Here is a 17,426-nt window from a genome sequence, read left to right as displayed (position 1 = left end):
GGCCTGGGCTGACTAGCGGTCAGGGTTGATGCTGCGGCTGGGGGGCCCGGTGAAAGGGCTCCCCTGGCTGTGGCATCAGCCCCCCGCTAGAAAAAGTCCAGTGCTGGTTCTGGAACATACAGGGGAACCCTACTCATTTTTTGTCCCCTATATTTCCAGAACCAGGACCGGATCAGAGCCCAGAGCTGGTTGCGCAGAATACAGGGGACCCCTACGTCGTTTGTCCCCCGTATTTTGGCAACCAGCGCTGGTTCTGACTAGCCCGGTGCTGGTTGTGCTTAAGTACAGGGGACCCCTACGTCATTTGTCCCCTGTATTTAAGCACACCCAGCACTGGGTTACTAATGCCCGGGGCTGGTTGCTCTTTTTTGGGGGGGTGCACGCCATTTTTTTCTTTTTTTACACAGGTTTTTTTTTTTTTTTTTTACCACAGCAGCACAGACGGGTCTCACGGACCTGTCATTGCTCTGTGCCAATCACACAGATGCATGTAGCACGGATCTCCCGGGTTCGTGCTACATGCAAATGGGCACCATAACGCTGATTGGCTTCCTGTCTGCCACTGCAGTGCCACTCCTAGATGGGCCACGTGTTTGTGCCGCCCCCTTGTGTCGCTTAGCATAGTCATCCAGCTTCCTCGGTACAACCTTTTGGCCTAAAAACAATATTGTGAGGTGTGAGGTGTTCAGAATAGAGTGGAAATGAGTGGAAATTAATGTTATTGGGGTTATTAATAGCGTAGGAACAAAAAAAGGCCCATTTATGTGATTTTAGCGTTTTTTTTTTATTTTTTAAGAAAAAATCCAGATCCAAAACACAAAACCCAGAACCCAAAACACGGAAGGGTGGTTTTGGCAAAACCAATCCAGATCCAAAACACGAAGAAAGATCCAGATCCAAAACCAAAACACAAAACACGAAAAGTGTCCGGTGCACACCCCTAATTCTTTCCTTCTTCTACCTTTACTTAGTTAAAACCTAAATAGTAGGTTAAATAGTTAAATCATTTATAATTCAATAAAGCTGACCTTTATTTCCCCTTCAGTTAGTCTCCATGTCTTTATTTCATTAGGGTTAAAGTGTTAAGATGTTTTACTCATGTTGGTAGGAGGGAGCTCATATCAGATGATGGGGAGTTTAATATGTCTCGTTACTGTCATGTATGGTATATAACCATGTCCTAGCGCAGTGCAAACTCAGAAAACATCTATACTGTACTAACTCTGTGCCCTTGGTGGTAACTTGCAGCTCTAAGTTTCCATAAAATGTACTCACTGTTTGTCAGCACAACTTCCTGGTGACCGTACACCACAATGCCTTTCCTTCCTTTCACCTATAAAGAGAACTTACTCATAAGCAACCAGTTGTTTCCAAAGCATCAGTACTGCTAATACTTCCTATACGGGATATGTAATATAGCTGCAGCGCTCACCAGACGCCAGCAGCTTCTGTTCTAAGAATGCCCGGGCAATACGATGGCACGGATGCAGGTTTGGTAAGCTGACCCTCGTGTTGTCTTCTCATCAACACCATATACTATATATGAGATGTTTGAAAGTAAATACTGTAAGCTCAAATCCAGCTGCTCAACATAAGTTCTAATGTGTTAGATCTATGGGCTCAGGGCCTGATTCAGAGCCACTCACAAAAAGTGAGCGCTCGCTCCGAATCAGGCCCTATCTTGTAGATAGCAGCGCCGATAATGACAGGGGTGCACAGCGCCCCTGTCATTTGCCGCCAGGACCCCCGACCATACATCAGGGAGAAGCGATATCAGCGCACAAAACGTGCGCTGATACCGCTTCTGGGCTTCATACATCTACCCCATTATCCCTTAAATTATATTTGGTGTCTTGAATATAGAGAAGTTTCGGACAGTACCTTCAGAGGATAGCATCTTTCTATGCTTGTGCTTTTCAAGTGAAAACTGTGGACCTAACTGTCTCACTTACTTCATCTATTCATTTTTCTTAGATTACAATCAGGTGAGCTTGTATGCCTTACACTAAGACAGTCCTATGTGGTTATCACCATAGTCAGTTCTATTAATTAGATCCCAATTGGGACATTTTTTATATGTATTTGAATAATAATATTTAGCACATGTTTTATTGTCATACGATTATAAATATTGTATAAATATTGACCATTTTCATGCTATTTTTGGTGTTTTGAATCCTTTATTTCTGCCATATCTGGTTGCTGTTTATTAATTATTAGCGCAACACCAATAGTGTTTCTTTTTCATATGTCATGGGTGTGTCTGGAAACATTGCTGTGTTCTAAATCCCTAATATACTGTTTCAGAGGCCAGCAGCAGTCTCCTCTGCCTGTGGGGGTAGGGTCATCCTGATCGCGCCCCACCACCTGGATTTGTGCATTGGCTGACGGGCTCACAGCGCCCCCCTCCCCAGTGCAGCACCGCTGCAACTATGTAGTTTTTTGTTAAGAGGACATGGCCATGCCTCTCACTATTAAGCCACGCCCCTTTGCCTGGGCCCGGCTCTTGGCAGCCGTGCTGACACCAAAGATATCTGCACAAAGAAGAAACACAAGTGCACAACTCCAAATTAACTGATTATATATAAATAAATACATACATGCCTAATCTCCCGGTTTTCATGGGAGGCTCCCAATTTTTCAGGTTTCCCCCTGCACCCCCGGAAGGGTAGGCATTTCTCCTGCATTCTGCCCACTTCCTAGTGAAGTGGGCAGAATGAGAAGAATACCCACGATGATCGCGGGTCTCCGTGTAGGGGGCGAGGCTTAAAACGTGATTCTACATGAATCATGACATTTAGCCCCGCCCCCTATGCAAATTGTAGCCAATCGCGGCAATTTTACCACGAGGGGGAAGGGCTTAATGATGTGAATCATCAGGCCCCACCCCCCATTGCCTCCCTCCTGCTTCTCTTACCCAGGCTTCTCCCAGGAAGAGATCTTCAAAGGTAAGCAACTCTGAATAAATACTTTTTGCAGTAAATACAATAGAGGTTTTTGGCATAATCTTGGCCAAGGTTATGGGCCTGCCCTCCATATCTGGGTAACCTATTGTTGGGCAGGTCCCTCACATACTAGGGCTCAAATCCAGATATGGTGGGCAGGCCCATAACCTTGGCCAAGATTATGCCAAAAACCTCTATTGTATTTACTGCAAAAAGTATTTATTTATATATAATCAGTTAATTTGGAGTTGTGCACCTGTATTTCTTCTTTGTGTATATATCAATGGTCTCCACAGGTAGCACCTCCAATTATATATATATATATATGTCCAGAGTGTGCAGTCTGAGATCCATTTTCTTTGTAAAGCAAAGACATCTGCTGTCACAATTGTGGGATTTAAAGGCTGTGTTTCCGGACTGGGTCTTGGACCTGCACTACTTGGAGCAGACGCTCGCTGGAGGAGACTTGGTTTAATAAAGTTCCTCCGCATGAGAGGGAGTTTGAGTAATACAGAAGTAGCGTGATAGCTTGGGAGCCACTTGGAAGAGTGGATAGCCTTGAGTGGACGTTAGGAGCTGGGAAGCAACATGGAGCTGCTGGATAGCCATGGGTAGACGTTGGTAGCTGGGTGGCTACATGGAGCGGCTGGATAGCCGTGGGTAGACGTTGGTAGCTGGGTGGCTACGTCGAGCGGCTGGGTAACCGTGTGGAAATGTTGGTAGCTGGGTGGCTATGTGGAGCGACTGGGTAGCCATGTGGAGATGTTGGTAGCTGGGTGGTTACGTGGAGCGGCTGGAGAGCCGTGTGTAGACGTTGGTAGCTGGGTGGCTACGTGGTGCGGCTGGGTAGCTGTGTGGAGACATTGGTAGCTGGGTGGCTACGTGGAGCAGCTGGGTAGCCGTGCGGAGACGTTGGTAGCTGGGTGGCTACGTGGAGCGGCTGGATAGCCGTGGGTAGAAGTTGGTAGCTGGGTGGCTACATGGAGCGGCTGGGTAGCCATGTGTAGACGTTGGTAGCTGGGTAGCTACGTGGAGTGGCTGGGTAGCCGTGTGGAGATGTTGGTAGCTGGGTTGCTTCGTGGAGTGGCTTGGTAGCCGTGCGGAGACGTTGGTAGCTGGGTGGCTACGTGGAGTGGCGGGGTAGCCGTGTGGAGACGTTGGTAGCTGGGTGGCTATGTGGAGCAGCTGGGTAGCCGTGTGGAGTCATTGGTAGCTGGGTGGCTACATGGAGCGGCTTTATAGCCGTGGGGAGATGTCGGTAGCTGGGAAGCTACGTGGAGCGACTGGAGCACAGTGGGAAAGCTCACTAGTAATCTAGGAAACTAGTTGCACTGGCAACTTGTGTCAGCATTGGGGAACCTTTTATAGTGGATGCTGGGAGCTGACAGGCTGAGAGAGAAGGAGAAGACTCCTCATTGGTGGTAGTGGAGTCACATGGGCAATCCAAGATGGCCGCGCCCATGGACCGGAGGACAGCGCATCTCAGAAGAAGTCAGCGGGTACCAGTGACCAGCAGGAGCCAGCGTGGGAGCAGCAGAGCAGCGGGACCCTCCAGAGGACAGCGGAGACCAGCCAGAGAGAGAAGGAAGCAGCGCACAGCTTGGGAGCCGGAAGACAGCACGGGTCAGCGCCCACAAAGGTAAGTGACGTGGTCTGATTCTGGGGTCTCCAGGGTGGCGTGTGACTGTACCCCCTTCTTCATGAGTGGCCACCAGACACTTCCTTAGTTTATGAGGAAATTTCATATGGAACGCTTTGACCAGACTGGGCGCATGGACATCGGAGGCATTTATCCAGATTCGTTCTTCCAGACCATAATTTTTCCAGTCGATGAGGTATTGAAGACGATTGTATCGACAAGGGGAATCTAAGATTCTGTCAACTTCGAACTCCTCTCCTTGTTGTGTTTGAACACTAGAAACTTTGGGAAGGACCTTCTGAAATCGGTTTAAGACCAGTGGTTTTAGAAGAGTAATATGGAAAGAACTTGGAATGCGAAGAAATGGAGGAAGTTTTAGCTTGTAGGCCACAGGATTCAAGACTTTGACGATTGGGAATGGACCAATGTACCGCAGGGCAAATTTCATTGAGGGAATTCGGAGTCTTAGGTTTCGGGTAGAGAGCCAGACCATATCCCCAGGTTGGAAATTGGGAACCGCTCGTCTTTGGCGGTCAGCAAATCTCTTGTACCGGGCTGAGGTTTTAGTCAGAGAGGAACGAACCTTTTCCCAGATTTTGGAGAACCTTTGAGGAGACATCTTGGCCGCGGGCACATCTAATGTTGGAAGAAGAGGGAAATCTGGCACTCGAGGATGATGACCAAAAACTGTAAAAAAAGGAGTTGAGTTGGTGGACGTGTGAGAATGATTATTGTGAGCAAATTCAGCCCAAGGAAGAAGTTCAATCCAGTCATCTTGGGAGGAGGAGACAAAAGTGCGCAGGAATTGTTCCAGGTCTTGATTGACTCTTTCAGTCTGACCATTGGTCTGGGGATGATAAGCAGTAGAAAATTTGAGTTTTATTTGAAGGGCTGAGCAGAGTGACCTCCAGAACTTCGCTACAAACTGTACTCCCCTGTCGGAGATGATCTCTTGAGGAAGGCCGTGGAGCTTGAAGATCTCTTTTATAAAACTCTGGGCGAGTAGAGGTGCAGACGGAAGCCCAGTAAGAGGTACAAAATGAGCCATTTTAGAAAAGCAATCCACGATAACCCAAATTTTGTTGTGGCCCTGAGATGGAGGAAGATCAGAGATGAAATCCATAGAGAGGTGAGTCCATGGCTTAAATGGAATTGCAAGAGGCTGGAGTTGACCGTGTGGAAGCCGCCGAGGTATTTTGTGTTGGGCACATTTGATGCATGACGACACATAAGACCTGACGTCCTTTTTCATCGAAGGCCACCAATAGGACCGCTGTATGAACTCAAGGGTTTTATCCATACCCAAGTGACCAGAGAACCGGGAAGCATGGGCCCAATGCAGTAACCTCTTGCGGAGTTCTGGAGCGACGAAAGTCTTCCCAACCGGGGGTATAGAAGATAATTTGGTAGAGGCGAAGAAAGCTGGATTCAGAATTGGTTGGGGCTGTTCCATGGGTAGATCAGGGTCGCTCGTCATGGAATGGGAGAGTGCATCGGCTTTGAGTTTTGTGAGCCGGGACGATAGGAGAGTTTGAAGTTAAATCTGGAGAAAAACATGGCCCACTGGGCTTGACGAGGGTTCAAGCAATTTTCAGATTTAAGATAAAGCAGGTTCTTGTAGTCTGTAAAAATAGTAATGGGGTAGTGAGCTCCTTCTAGAAGATATCGCCATTCTTCGAGGGCTAGTTTCATGGCGAGTAACTCTTGATCTCTGATGGTGTAGTTCTTTTCTGCAGGCAAAAACTTCTGGGAAAAGAAACCACAGGGATGAAGTTTTTCATCTTCAACCCGCTGGGAGAGCACAGCACCGACACCTTCGGAGGATGCATCCACCTCCAGGATAAATGGCCGGGGGAATCCGGTTGCTTTAAGATGGGAGCGGAGATGAAGGCTTGCTTAAGGAGTTGAAATGCTGAGGTAGCTTCGACGGGCCACTTAGTTGGATCTGCTCCCTTATGGGTAAGGGCTGTAATAGGAGCTACCAGTGTTGAAAAACTTTCACAAACTTGCGATAATAGTTGGCAAATCCTAGGAACCTTTGTATGGATTTTAAGGAAGAAGGAAGAGGCCATTCAAGAATGGCTTATAATTTTGAAGAATCCATTTGAAGGCCTGTTCCAGAGATAATGTACCCCAGGAATGGTACACTTGAGACTTCAAACAGACACTTCTCTAATTTGCAAAAAAGTTGATTGGACCGCAATCTCAGAAGGACTTCTTTCACCTGGTCTCGATGAGTTTGGAGGTCTTGAGAAAAAATCTAAATGTCATCCAAGTAAACGACCACGGACTTGTACAAAAGAACACGGAAGATTTAGTTGACGAAAAACTGGAAGACAGCTGGAGCATTACAGAGGCCGAAGGGCATAACGAGATATTTGTAGTGCCCATCCCTTGTGTTGAAGGCCGTTTTCCATTCATCGCCTGGACGGATATGAATTAAATTATAGGCCCCTCTTAGATCGAGTTTGGTAAAAACTGTGGCTCCCTTGACTCTATCGAATAACTATGTTATGAGAGGAAGAGGGCAGCGATTCCTAATAGTTATTTCATTAAGACCCCGGTAGTCTATACACGGGCGCAGCCCACCGTCTTTCTTTTTTACGAAGAAAAATCCAGCCCCGACTGGAGACGTGGAAGGTCGAATGAAGCATTTACTTAAGTTTTCCTTAATGTACTCCGACATGGCTTGAGTCTCAGGGAGAGATAGAGGGTAGGTTCGGCCTCTAGGAGGATTCTTCCCGTGAATCAGATCTATGGGACAGTCCCAATCACGATGGGGAGGTAATAGATCTGCGCTCTGTTTGCTGAAGACGTCCAAAAACCCATCATAAGCTTTGGGTAGGTCTGTAGAATCCTGTATGATGGAAGATCAGACAGGTACTACCCACTGAAGGCAGCCTTTGAAACAATTGGAACCCCAAGAGGTTATTTGCATGGTGGTCCAGTCAATTTGTGGTGAATGTCTCCGTAGCCAGGGTAGCCCGAGGACTAAAGAATGAGAGGCTTTGGGAATCACTAGGAAGGACAGTTGTTCGGTATGAAGCACCCCAATGGTAAGTCTAAGTAGTGCTGTACGATGGGTGATGGTTCCACTAGTAATGCGACTACCATCGATGGCGGTTAAAGTGATGACTCTAGGCAACTCTTCTATGGGGATTTGATGTTTCTGAGCAAAGTCCGTAGTGACAAAGTTCTCTGCTGATCCAGAATCCAGAAGAGTTAATACAGCTTTGGAACCTCGAGGAAGCTTTAACTGAGCCTGGATGGTGGAATCAGACTTCCTATGTGATTCGATGGCAACTCCTATCTTAACCTCTCTGTCATAAGTTAGGAGGAGTCATTTCCCGGACGAATTGGACGGATGGGACAGGATCTAACTAAATGTTGAGGAGATCCGCAGTACATACAGAGGTTCTGTCTCTGCCTTTTCTGTCACTCCTCAGCCGATAGACGAGAGCGGTTGACCTGCATGGGTTCTTCACCCATAGGAGGAGAGGGTAAACGGGAAGCTGGACATGGCCTTCTGCGATCAAGTCTGCCTCTTTCCAAGGCACGCTCCCTGTGACGAAGATCCACCTTGTTGCAAAGGGAAATTAAATCTTCCAAGTTGTTTGGAAGGTCACGGGAAGCTAGGTCATCTTTGAGTCTTTCTGAAAGGCCACTCCAGAAAGCAGCGATGAGAGCATCCTCATTCCAATTGAGTTCAGAGGCCAGAGTTTGGAACTGGACTACATATTGACCGACGGTCCTGCTACCCTGATGGAGGCATAGAATATCAGCTGATGCGGAAGTGGTTCTTCCAGGTTCATCAAAGATCTTGCGAAATGTGGAAATAAATTCGGAGTAGTTGGAGAGCAGAGGATCCGACTTTTCCCAAAGGGGTAAGACCCAGTCGAGTGCTTGGCCAGAGAGCAGAGAGATGATATATGCCACTCTGGTTCTGGCTGTCGGAAAATTGGCGGATTGTAGCTCGAACTGGATTTTGCATTGGTTTAAAAAAAACCTGCATAATTTGGGGTTGCCATCGAACTTGCACGGAGGGGAAAGCTGAAGATGAGCAGGAGGTAGAAGCAGGGGAGCAGGTGACACCACAGGAGGAGAGGCGGCTTGGGAGCCAGTGGGAGCGGGATGAGCCAATAAGGACTGAATGTTGTCCAAGCGTGATGACATATCTTGGATGAACTGGATCGCCTGGGCCTGAGAGGTCTCCTATCTTTCCAGACAAGATAGTACATCCTGCAATGGGATCTACCCCAGATCCTTGACCACTTGCCGAGTCCATCCGGCCAGTGTAAACTGTCACAATCGTGGGATTTAAAGGCTGTGTATCCAGACTAGGTCTTGTACCTGCACTACTTGGCGCAGACGCTCGCTGGAGGAGACTTGGTTTAATAAAGTTCCTCCGCATGAGAGGGAGTTTGAGTAATATAGAAGTAGCATGCTAGCTTGGGAGCCACTTGGAAGAGTGGATAGCCTTGAGTGGACGTTAGGAGCTGGGAAGCTACGTGGAGCGGCTGGATAGCCGTGGGTAGACGTTGGTAGCTGGGTGGCTACGTGGAGTGGCTGGATAGCTGTGGGTAGACGTTGGTAGCTGTGTGGCTACGTGGAGCGGCTGGGTAGCCATGTGGAGATGTTGGTAGCTGGGTAGCTACGTGGAGCGGCTGGGTAGCCATGTGGAGACATTGGTAGCTGGGTGGCTACGTGGAGCGGCTGGAGAGCCATGTGGAGACGTTGGTAGCTGGGTGGCTACGTGGAGTGGCTGGGTAGCCGTGTGGAGACATTGGTAGTTGGGTGGCTACGTGGAGTGGCTGGGTAGCCGTGTGGAGACATTGGTAGCTGGGTGGCTACGTGGAGTGGCTGGATAGCCGTGGGTAGAAGTTGGTAGCTGGGTGGCTACGTGGAGCGGCTGGATAGCTGTGGGTAGACGTTGGTAGCTGTGTGGCTACGTGGAGTGGCAGGGTAGCCGTGTGGAGACATTGGTAGTTGGGTGGCTTCATGGATCAGCTGGGTAGCCGTGTGGAGACGTAGGTATCTGGGTAGCTACGTGGAACGGCTGGGTAGCCGTGTGTAAACGTTGGTAGCTGGGTGTCTATGTGGAGCGGCTGGGTAGCCGTGCGGAGACGTTGGTAGCTGGGTGGCTACATGGAGGGGCTGGATAGCCGTGGGGAGATGTTTTTAGCAGGGAAGCTACGTGGAGCGACTGGAGCACAGTGGGAAAGCTCACTAGTAATCTAGGAAACTAGTTGCACTGGCAACTTGTGTCAGCATTGGGGAACCTTTTATAGTGGTCGCTGGGAGCTGACAGGCTGTGAGAGAAGGAGAAGACTCCTCATTGGTGGTAGTGGAGTCACATGGGCAATCCAAGATGGCTGTGCCCATGGACCAGAGGACAGCGCTTCTCAGAAGAAGTCAGCTGGGACCAGTGACCAGCAGGAGCCAGCATGGGAGCAGCAGAGCAGCGGGACCCTCCAGAGGACAGCGGAGACCGGCCAGAGAGAGAAGGAAGCAGCGCACAGCGCGGGAGCCGGAAGACAGCGCGGGTCAGTGCCCGCAAAGTTAAGCAATGGGGTCTGATTCTGGGGTCTCCAGGGCAGCGTGTGACATCTGCTCTGTATGGGACAATGCATGACTGTATGCAGGGGCGCCAAGAGGGGTGGGGGGGTTTGCGTACTAATTACCCAGGCCGACGCTTGTTGGAGGGGCCCTTCAGCAGCCCAGCATATGCTACTATGTGCTGGGCTGCAGTGGGAGACCCTTGGCACTGCTCACTGCTGCCACTGTGCAGCAGAAGCAGTCTCCTCTCCTCTGTCTATGGGGGGGAACGATCACACTGATTGCACCCCTGCCACGATTTCCAGTGGGCTGAGGGGCTCATAGCAACACCCTCTCCCAGCATGCAGCACCACAAAGTAAGTTAGGGTTTTTGGAAAATGTTTTCCAAAGTGGCATGACCACGCCTCCCGTGATTAGGTCACGCCTCCCATGATTAGGTCACTAGAAATGGGGCCCGGGGCGGCTCTCTACGTCCCTGACTGTAGGTCATCCCTTGTGTCTCCTGTATTCCTCTGGTTCTGTCACACTTACAATGTAATAGAAGGATTTAGTGGTGGGTTCCTCCACTTCCATTCCTCTCACTATGTATTCCATCTCAATGCTGTGGTTTTGGAAACAGCTCAGTTGTCCAGGGGGAGCCTTTATTTGCAAGAAGCTATTAGACTGAGAGTAAAACCGATATACAAAGAGTTCAGCATGTGGATAATCGACACCGTAGTAGTCATTCGTGTAACACTGGTCATTATCCTGGTAACTAACCTGCAGAAGAGACAGAGAAAACAAATAAACACATGAAAGCTAATCTAACATACAATACATCCGGAAAGTATTCACAGCGCTTCACTTTTTCCACATTGTGTTATGTTACAGCCTTATTCCAAAATGGAATAAATTAATTTTTGTCCTCAAAATTCTACACACAATACCTCATAATGACAACGTGTACAAAGTTTTTTTGATATTATTGCAATTTTAACTAAAAAAAAAAATAAAAATATCACATGTACATAAGTATTCACATCCTTTGCTCAATACTTTGTTGATGCACCTTTGGCAGCAATTACAGCCTCAAGTCTCTTTGAATATGATGCCACAAGCTTGGTACACCTATCTTTGGGCAGTTTTGCCCCATTCCTCTTTGCAGCACCTATCAAGCTCCATCAGGTTGGATGGGAAGCGTCGGTGCACAGGCATTTTCAGATCTCTCCAGAGATGTTCAATCAGATTCAAGTCTGGGCTCTGGCTGGGCCACTCAAGGACATTCACAGATTTGTCCTGAAGCCACACCTTTGATATCTTGGCTCTGTGCTTAGCAGGGGCGTATCTATAATGGGTGCTGGGTGTGTGGGGAACACGGGCCCCTGGATCCAGGGGGGTCCCGCACCGCACACCCTGCACCAATATTATTACTTACCTCTCCAGAGTCCCACGACAGCGCGGGGGTCCTGCACTGTAAAACGACTGGAAAATGGTCGCCACGACCATTTTCCCATCATTTGCGCATACGCAGTACAGGGAAAATGGCCACCGCAGCCATTTTCCCGGTGACCAGCTTATCCTCTATAGACTCTGGGTGCACTCTAGTGCCCATAGTCTATAACTCCCGCGCTGGCCGCACACAGCTCAGTGCGCTGCTAGCCGCCGGGCAGAGAGGAGGGGGCCCGTGTCGGAGACTGCACACCGGACCGTTCCCCTCTAGAAACGCCACTGGTGCTTAGGGTCATTGTCCTGCTGAAAGATGAACCATCTCCTCAGTCTGAGGTCAAGAGCACTCTGGAGTAGGTTTTCATCCAGGTTGTCTCTGTACATTGCTGCATTCATCTTTCCCTCTATCCTGACTAGTCTCCCTGATCCTGCTGCTGAAAAACATCCCCACAGCATGATGCTGCCACCACCATGCTTCACTGTAGGGATGGTATTGGCCTGGTGATGAGCGGTGCCTGGTTTCCTCCAAACATAACGCCTGCCATTCATGCCAAAGAGTTCAATCTTTGTCTAATCAGACCAGATAATTTTGTTTCTCATTGTCTGAGAGTCCTTCAGGTGCATTTTGGCAAACTCCAGGCGGGCTGCCATGTGCATTTTACTCTGGAGTGGCTTCCGTCTGGCCACTCTACCATACAGGTCTGATCGGTGGATTGCTGCAGAGATGGTTGTCCTTCTGGAAGGTTCTCCTCTCTCCACAGAGGAATGCTGTAGCTCTGACAGAATGCCCATCGGGTTCTTGGTCACCTCCCTGACTAGGGCCCTTCTCCAACAATCACCCATTTACAGATGATGGAGGCCACTGTGCTCATTGGGACCTTCAAAGCAGCAGATATATTCTGTACCCTTCCCCAGATTTGTGCCTCGAGACAATCCTGTCTCGAGGGCTACAGACAATTCCTTGGACTTCATGCTTGGTTTGTGCTCTGACATGCACTGTCAAGTGTGGGACCTTATATAGACAGGTGTATGACTTTCATGTCCAATCAACTGATTTTACCACAGGTGGACTCCAATTAAGCTGTAGGAACATCTCAAGGATGATCAGTAGAAATTTTTAGCTTCATGGCAAAGGCTGTGAATTATTTTGTACATGTGATTTCTCAGTTGTTTTTTTTAACTAAATTTGCAAAAATCTCCCAAAAAACTTTTTACACATTGTCATTATGGGGTATTGTGTGTAGAAATTATGTAATAGCCTCCACATACCGTACATCTGCCCCCCACTAAATAATGCAACAATAAAATGAAGAAGTGCAGCGCTTAGCCAGAAGTAGTTAGATGACTCATTTAAAACATTTATTTGTAATTTCATGTATAAACAATGCACATCTAAAAGACCAATATTATGTTCCCACAAAATACAATCAATAAACTTAAAGAATAATTCTCAGCATAGGTGCATAGAATCAACAATATATGAGTATATAGCTCTAAAACGTTCATCAGGTATTCCACCTGTTCGTGTAGGTATTGCAGAGAGTCCCACAGGTTTTAATCAGATTCTGTTATCAGAAACACATATGTTGCAAATGGAGACACAGTAACGTTTGTGGTTTGCAACACTAAGATCCAAAGTGGCAGTTGGTCAGGTGGTAAATAAAAGGGCATACTTCAATTTAGAAAGGATAGTCTGGTGTCCTTTTTAGTTGTTCATTAATACCACTCCAATGATGTTCATGACCAATATTTCTGCAAGGAAATTACACTGACCGCTGGTGCTCCATGAAAAGCCGGAATGTATCTACTGTATGTTATCAAATAACCGGTAACTGGAAACGCCAGTAATAGCAATGTCCCATCAGTAGCACTTACATCGCTCTAGGCACTCTCATTGTCCACGCTGGTTTTGTCCCTGTATTATCCCCAGCAGCGGTGTTGGACTGCAGGTGAGATTTGGGTGTAGCGGCCGCCAATGGCAGGTATCCGAGGTTGAGCGGAGACCCATAGATCAGCAGAGGTGATCAGGCAGATTAGCTAGCAGGTATATTCCTAATGTTGATATAGTAATAGGACTTGGCAACGGTCCAGAGTATCCTTGATGCGTTTCTCCGGGTGTAAAACCTCCCGGTTTCATCAGATGATGCCTTCTGATGAAACTGGGAGGTATCACACCTGGAGAAACGCAATGTACCCCATTTTCCCGTCGATTTGCGGTTAGTTTTTGATCTTTTTAAAACCAACATTAGTAAATCTGTATATCCTATTCTAGTCTATGTAAGAAAAACAATTGTTGATTTGATATTATAAAGTATTCTACAGTCTGCTAATTTCTTTGGTTTTCCATTGGTTTTGCCTTTAGTAAATGGTCAGTTTGTTAAATTGAGAGCGCTAAAAAACAACCTTTAGTAAATATAACCCTTAGGGGCATATTCAATTGGGCGAAAGAATAGCAAAAATCCCACACCTGGGTGCAGGATTTTTGCAAATCAATTAGGTGCTGGGTTTTTTATTTTTTGAGCGCCAGGAGTTTTTTTTTGCGCTCATCCAGAGCACAACCAATTTTTCCTAAAATCCATAATTTTAGGATAAATGGTTGGGAAATGCTCTGGGACCCCAGTGGAACCCCTCCTAATGACTAATTGAGCTAATTGAAAACTTCCAATTGCTTAATTATTCAATAATACTCACCTGTCTTCTGCCTCCAGCATTAGGACCCAGTCTCCTGCAGCAGCAGTGTGTGTAAGTATGTTGTGTCGGTGTATATAAGTATGTGAGTGAGTGTGTGCAAGTGAACATGTGTGTGTGACCCCCCCTCCCCCACGGAGGCAGATGCAGGGATAACTACATCTCCCAGTAGGCCCCTCCCAGCACCCTGGGAGCCTCCCAGAAGCCCCCTACCCATTGACAAGATGGAGCGGAGGCCACCGGGAGCTGCGGAGACCACAACACCCCCGGGCAAGTAAGTGTCTTTTTTTTTTTTTACACGCCGCAGGGTTTCTAGCTCTGAAAACTCTGCAACCACTTTTATTGGATATCGCGGGTATTGGGGGAGCGCACATACCTGAAGTAATCCAAAATTGGGCACAAGATTTATTACCTCTCTAAATATCATGCCCAAGTGAATATGCCCATTACTGTATTTTGACTGCATGCTGACTGCCCGCTACTGCACGCCTATTGTCCAAGACCCCATTGTCCATTGCAGCCGTGGTCTCAAACATTCATGCGTGTGCATTAAAAAAAAGAAACTTGAGCCAAAACATATCTGAATAAGACCCTAGGTTTACAGTATATAAAAGTACCAGCATTGGACTGTTGACCTTCGCTACAACACAGCTGTGTATTGGACGCAACAGAAAACAACAGAACAATTTTTTATTGCATTCAAGTGTAGCAAAAATAAACAATTCTGGTGGTGATATAAAATAATTGAACAATAAATCTATGCGAAAGCCAATGAAAGCATTGCATTTAGTAAGAGTTGGAGAAGGCATGTGCAAACTAGTAAAGTGATCTTGTACTGTAGGTAAAAATATAATTTAATGGTGCGTATACACAGTAAGATCAGTCAGCGATAACGATATCCCTGACTGATCGACCTGCACCCTCCCAGTGTCCTGGATGATCGATATCGAACATACAGCACACCACCAACCCGCCAACGATGGCCGATATCGACCAGATTGGCCTGCATGCACGGGCGATGAATTATATTTTTATCGTCCATATGTGCCCGCGCATCGTAAGTCATTGGAGGGTTGGAAGGGATCCAAAAATGTACGATATGAATGATAATGATATGATCAATATCGTTCATATCGTGCATTTTTAACGTACCGTGTGTACACGCCATAAGTAAGACTTATTATGCATAAATGCTGGGCACTAGGACCCAGAGTCTGTTGGGAGGTCCATCCTCCAACCTTATGTGCTTCTGCCAATGTGACTGCAGCCATATTAGTACTGTGTAGAATGACAAGGTGGGAAACAAGTCTCCTGCTTAGCTCCATGTGAGAGACCCTAGTCTATACCTGCATAAAGCTGATCCTGCACCACTACCTGCAAGCACCTAACACTCACTGGCTGGGGAGCTGTATACAGTAAGAACCTGTTCTGCTCGAGCTTCGCTCCATTACCAGCAGGGCCAGCTCCAGGGTTAGCCGCGCACTGTGCCAGACGCGGTAATAGCGACCGGTAATGGGGGTGTGGCCTAATTATCATAGGCCACACCTGCTAAATTACATTATTTGGGGGCGTGCCCGCATGGCACACCTCCCATGTAATGTCAGGCTGGGGGTAAGCCCAGTACTCCATCACTAGCTGGGCTTCCCCCAGCCCTCTCCCGACACTGAATGGATGCCGCCACACAGCTGCAGCGGTGGGGGTGCCCAACCTCCCAATTTGACCACCCGTGGGACACTTCAAATCGGGATGTTGGGGAGGTGTGCGCCCTCTATGGGTGGCGCCCCTGTTCAACCGCACTGGTCGAACCCCCAAGAAACGGCCCTGATTACCGGTGTACATGTAACAGTGAGTACAGCTGTAACTGCTACCTTTCAATAAATCATCACCACTGGTTAAGTAACTAGGCTGTTCATAGTGTGAGTCATCCGCTGGTGTGTGCCTATATAACTCTGCAATATCAACACCTGCACACATCATTTCCTACAGTAATGCTACATAAAGATAGCAGAGAGACATTAGACTGTTTAAACAGCGGAAATTCCATTGATTGATAAAAGTTATCTTAGGTATGGATAGTATACGTACACGGATAGTAATATTCGGTTTAAAGTAGGATGAGGTTTCTATTCCGCAGTTGGCCCTCCCATCGGCATCTGTTGTTGCGGTCTTAATAAACTTTCCATCGACCTCTACAGTAATTATTCTTCCACCCAATGGTTCTGCTTTCTCATTTGTTAGCCTAGCCTGGAACACAAAAACACTGCGTTATCAGGAACAGGAAACACTTTACTGTGTCATATCACTGTGCATCCATGTATCACATCACTGTGCATCTGTGTATCATATCACTTTGCATCCATGTATCATATCACTGTGCATCTGTGTATCATATCATTGTGCATCCATGTGTCATATCACTGTGCATCTGTGTATCATATCATTGTGCATCCGTGTGTCATATCACTGTACATCCGTGTATCATATCACTGTGAATCCATGTGTCATATCACTATGCATCCATGTGTCATATTACTGTGCATCCATGTGTCATATCACTGTGCACCCATATATAGTATTACTGTCCAGAGGAACAATTAGTAGCGTGTGTGCTATGTGCAGTGTACAATACAAATATTGCACCAGAAAACTAGTGACTATCAACACTGAGGCCCGTATTCAATAAGAGGCGAAAAGCCGTGATCCTCGAAAAAGTTTTGCCGATGCGATGTTTTCGCCACTTTCCAAAGTATCGTCCTATTCAATTCCGGTACGTTTTCACATGTGACAAAACTCCATAGGCTAAAACAGGCGAAAAAGTTTCTCCACCCAAAGGCAGGAGAAAAGAAGTGCAAAATCCCTATTTTGGGCTAAAAATGGTGGGAATTGATCCAGAAGCCTTAGGACAACAATTATGGCAAAATAAACTTTAAAAATTTACGAAAATACCCCCCAAAAAAGTCATGTCAATTTTGGGGCGATAAAGTTAAATGTGCCTAAAGTACTGGGACAGCTATTTTGGGGGACTGTATGGATGGGACAGGTGTTTTAGGATTGCAGCAGGTGTTATGAAGAGATGAGAACTGATTAAGTTTAAATCTATATAAGAGTCCTTAGTTTTTTGTAATTGGTTGGAATTTGTCAGCAGTTGCTAGGTAGAGTAGTTTGGGGGGGCT

At 47.2% G+C, this 17,426-nt stretch overlaps 1 protein-coding gene across 1 annotated transcript in view; it reads right to left on the bottom strand.

The window, feature by feature from the left end:
* LOC148501812 (ovostatin-like) overlaps positions 1 to 17,426 on the bottom strand; it is a 259,021-nt gene that overhangs the window by 145,905 nt on the left and 95,690 nt on the right. Inside the window, exons 13-15 of the mRNA XM_088449994.1 lie at positions 16,339 to 16,497; positions 10,672 to 10,899; positions 1,276 to 1,333 (exon numbers count right to left, since the gene is read on the bottom strand). Of these exons, the coding sequence (XP_088306120.1) occupies positions 1,276 to 1,333; positions 10,672 to 10,899; positions 16,339 to 16,497 (445 nt within the window). The remainder of the gene's footprint in view (positions 1 to 1,275; positions 1,334 to 10,671; positions 10,900 to 16,338; positions 16,498 to 17,426) is intronic.

Source organism: Taudactylus pleione, unplaced genomic scaffold (genome assembly GCF_031769625.1).
Source record: "Taudactylus pleione unplaced genomic scaffold, aTauple2 ptg000502l, whole genome shotgun sequence".
Taxonomy (NCBI): Eukaryota; Metazoa; Chordata; class Amphibia; order Anura; family Myobatrachidae; genus Taudactylus; species Taudactylus pleione.
The sequence above is the reverse complement of the archived record's forward strand: the minus strand, read 5'-3'. Positions and strand labels throughout refer to the sequence as shown.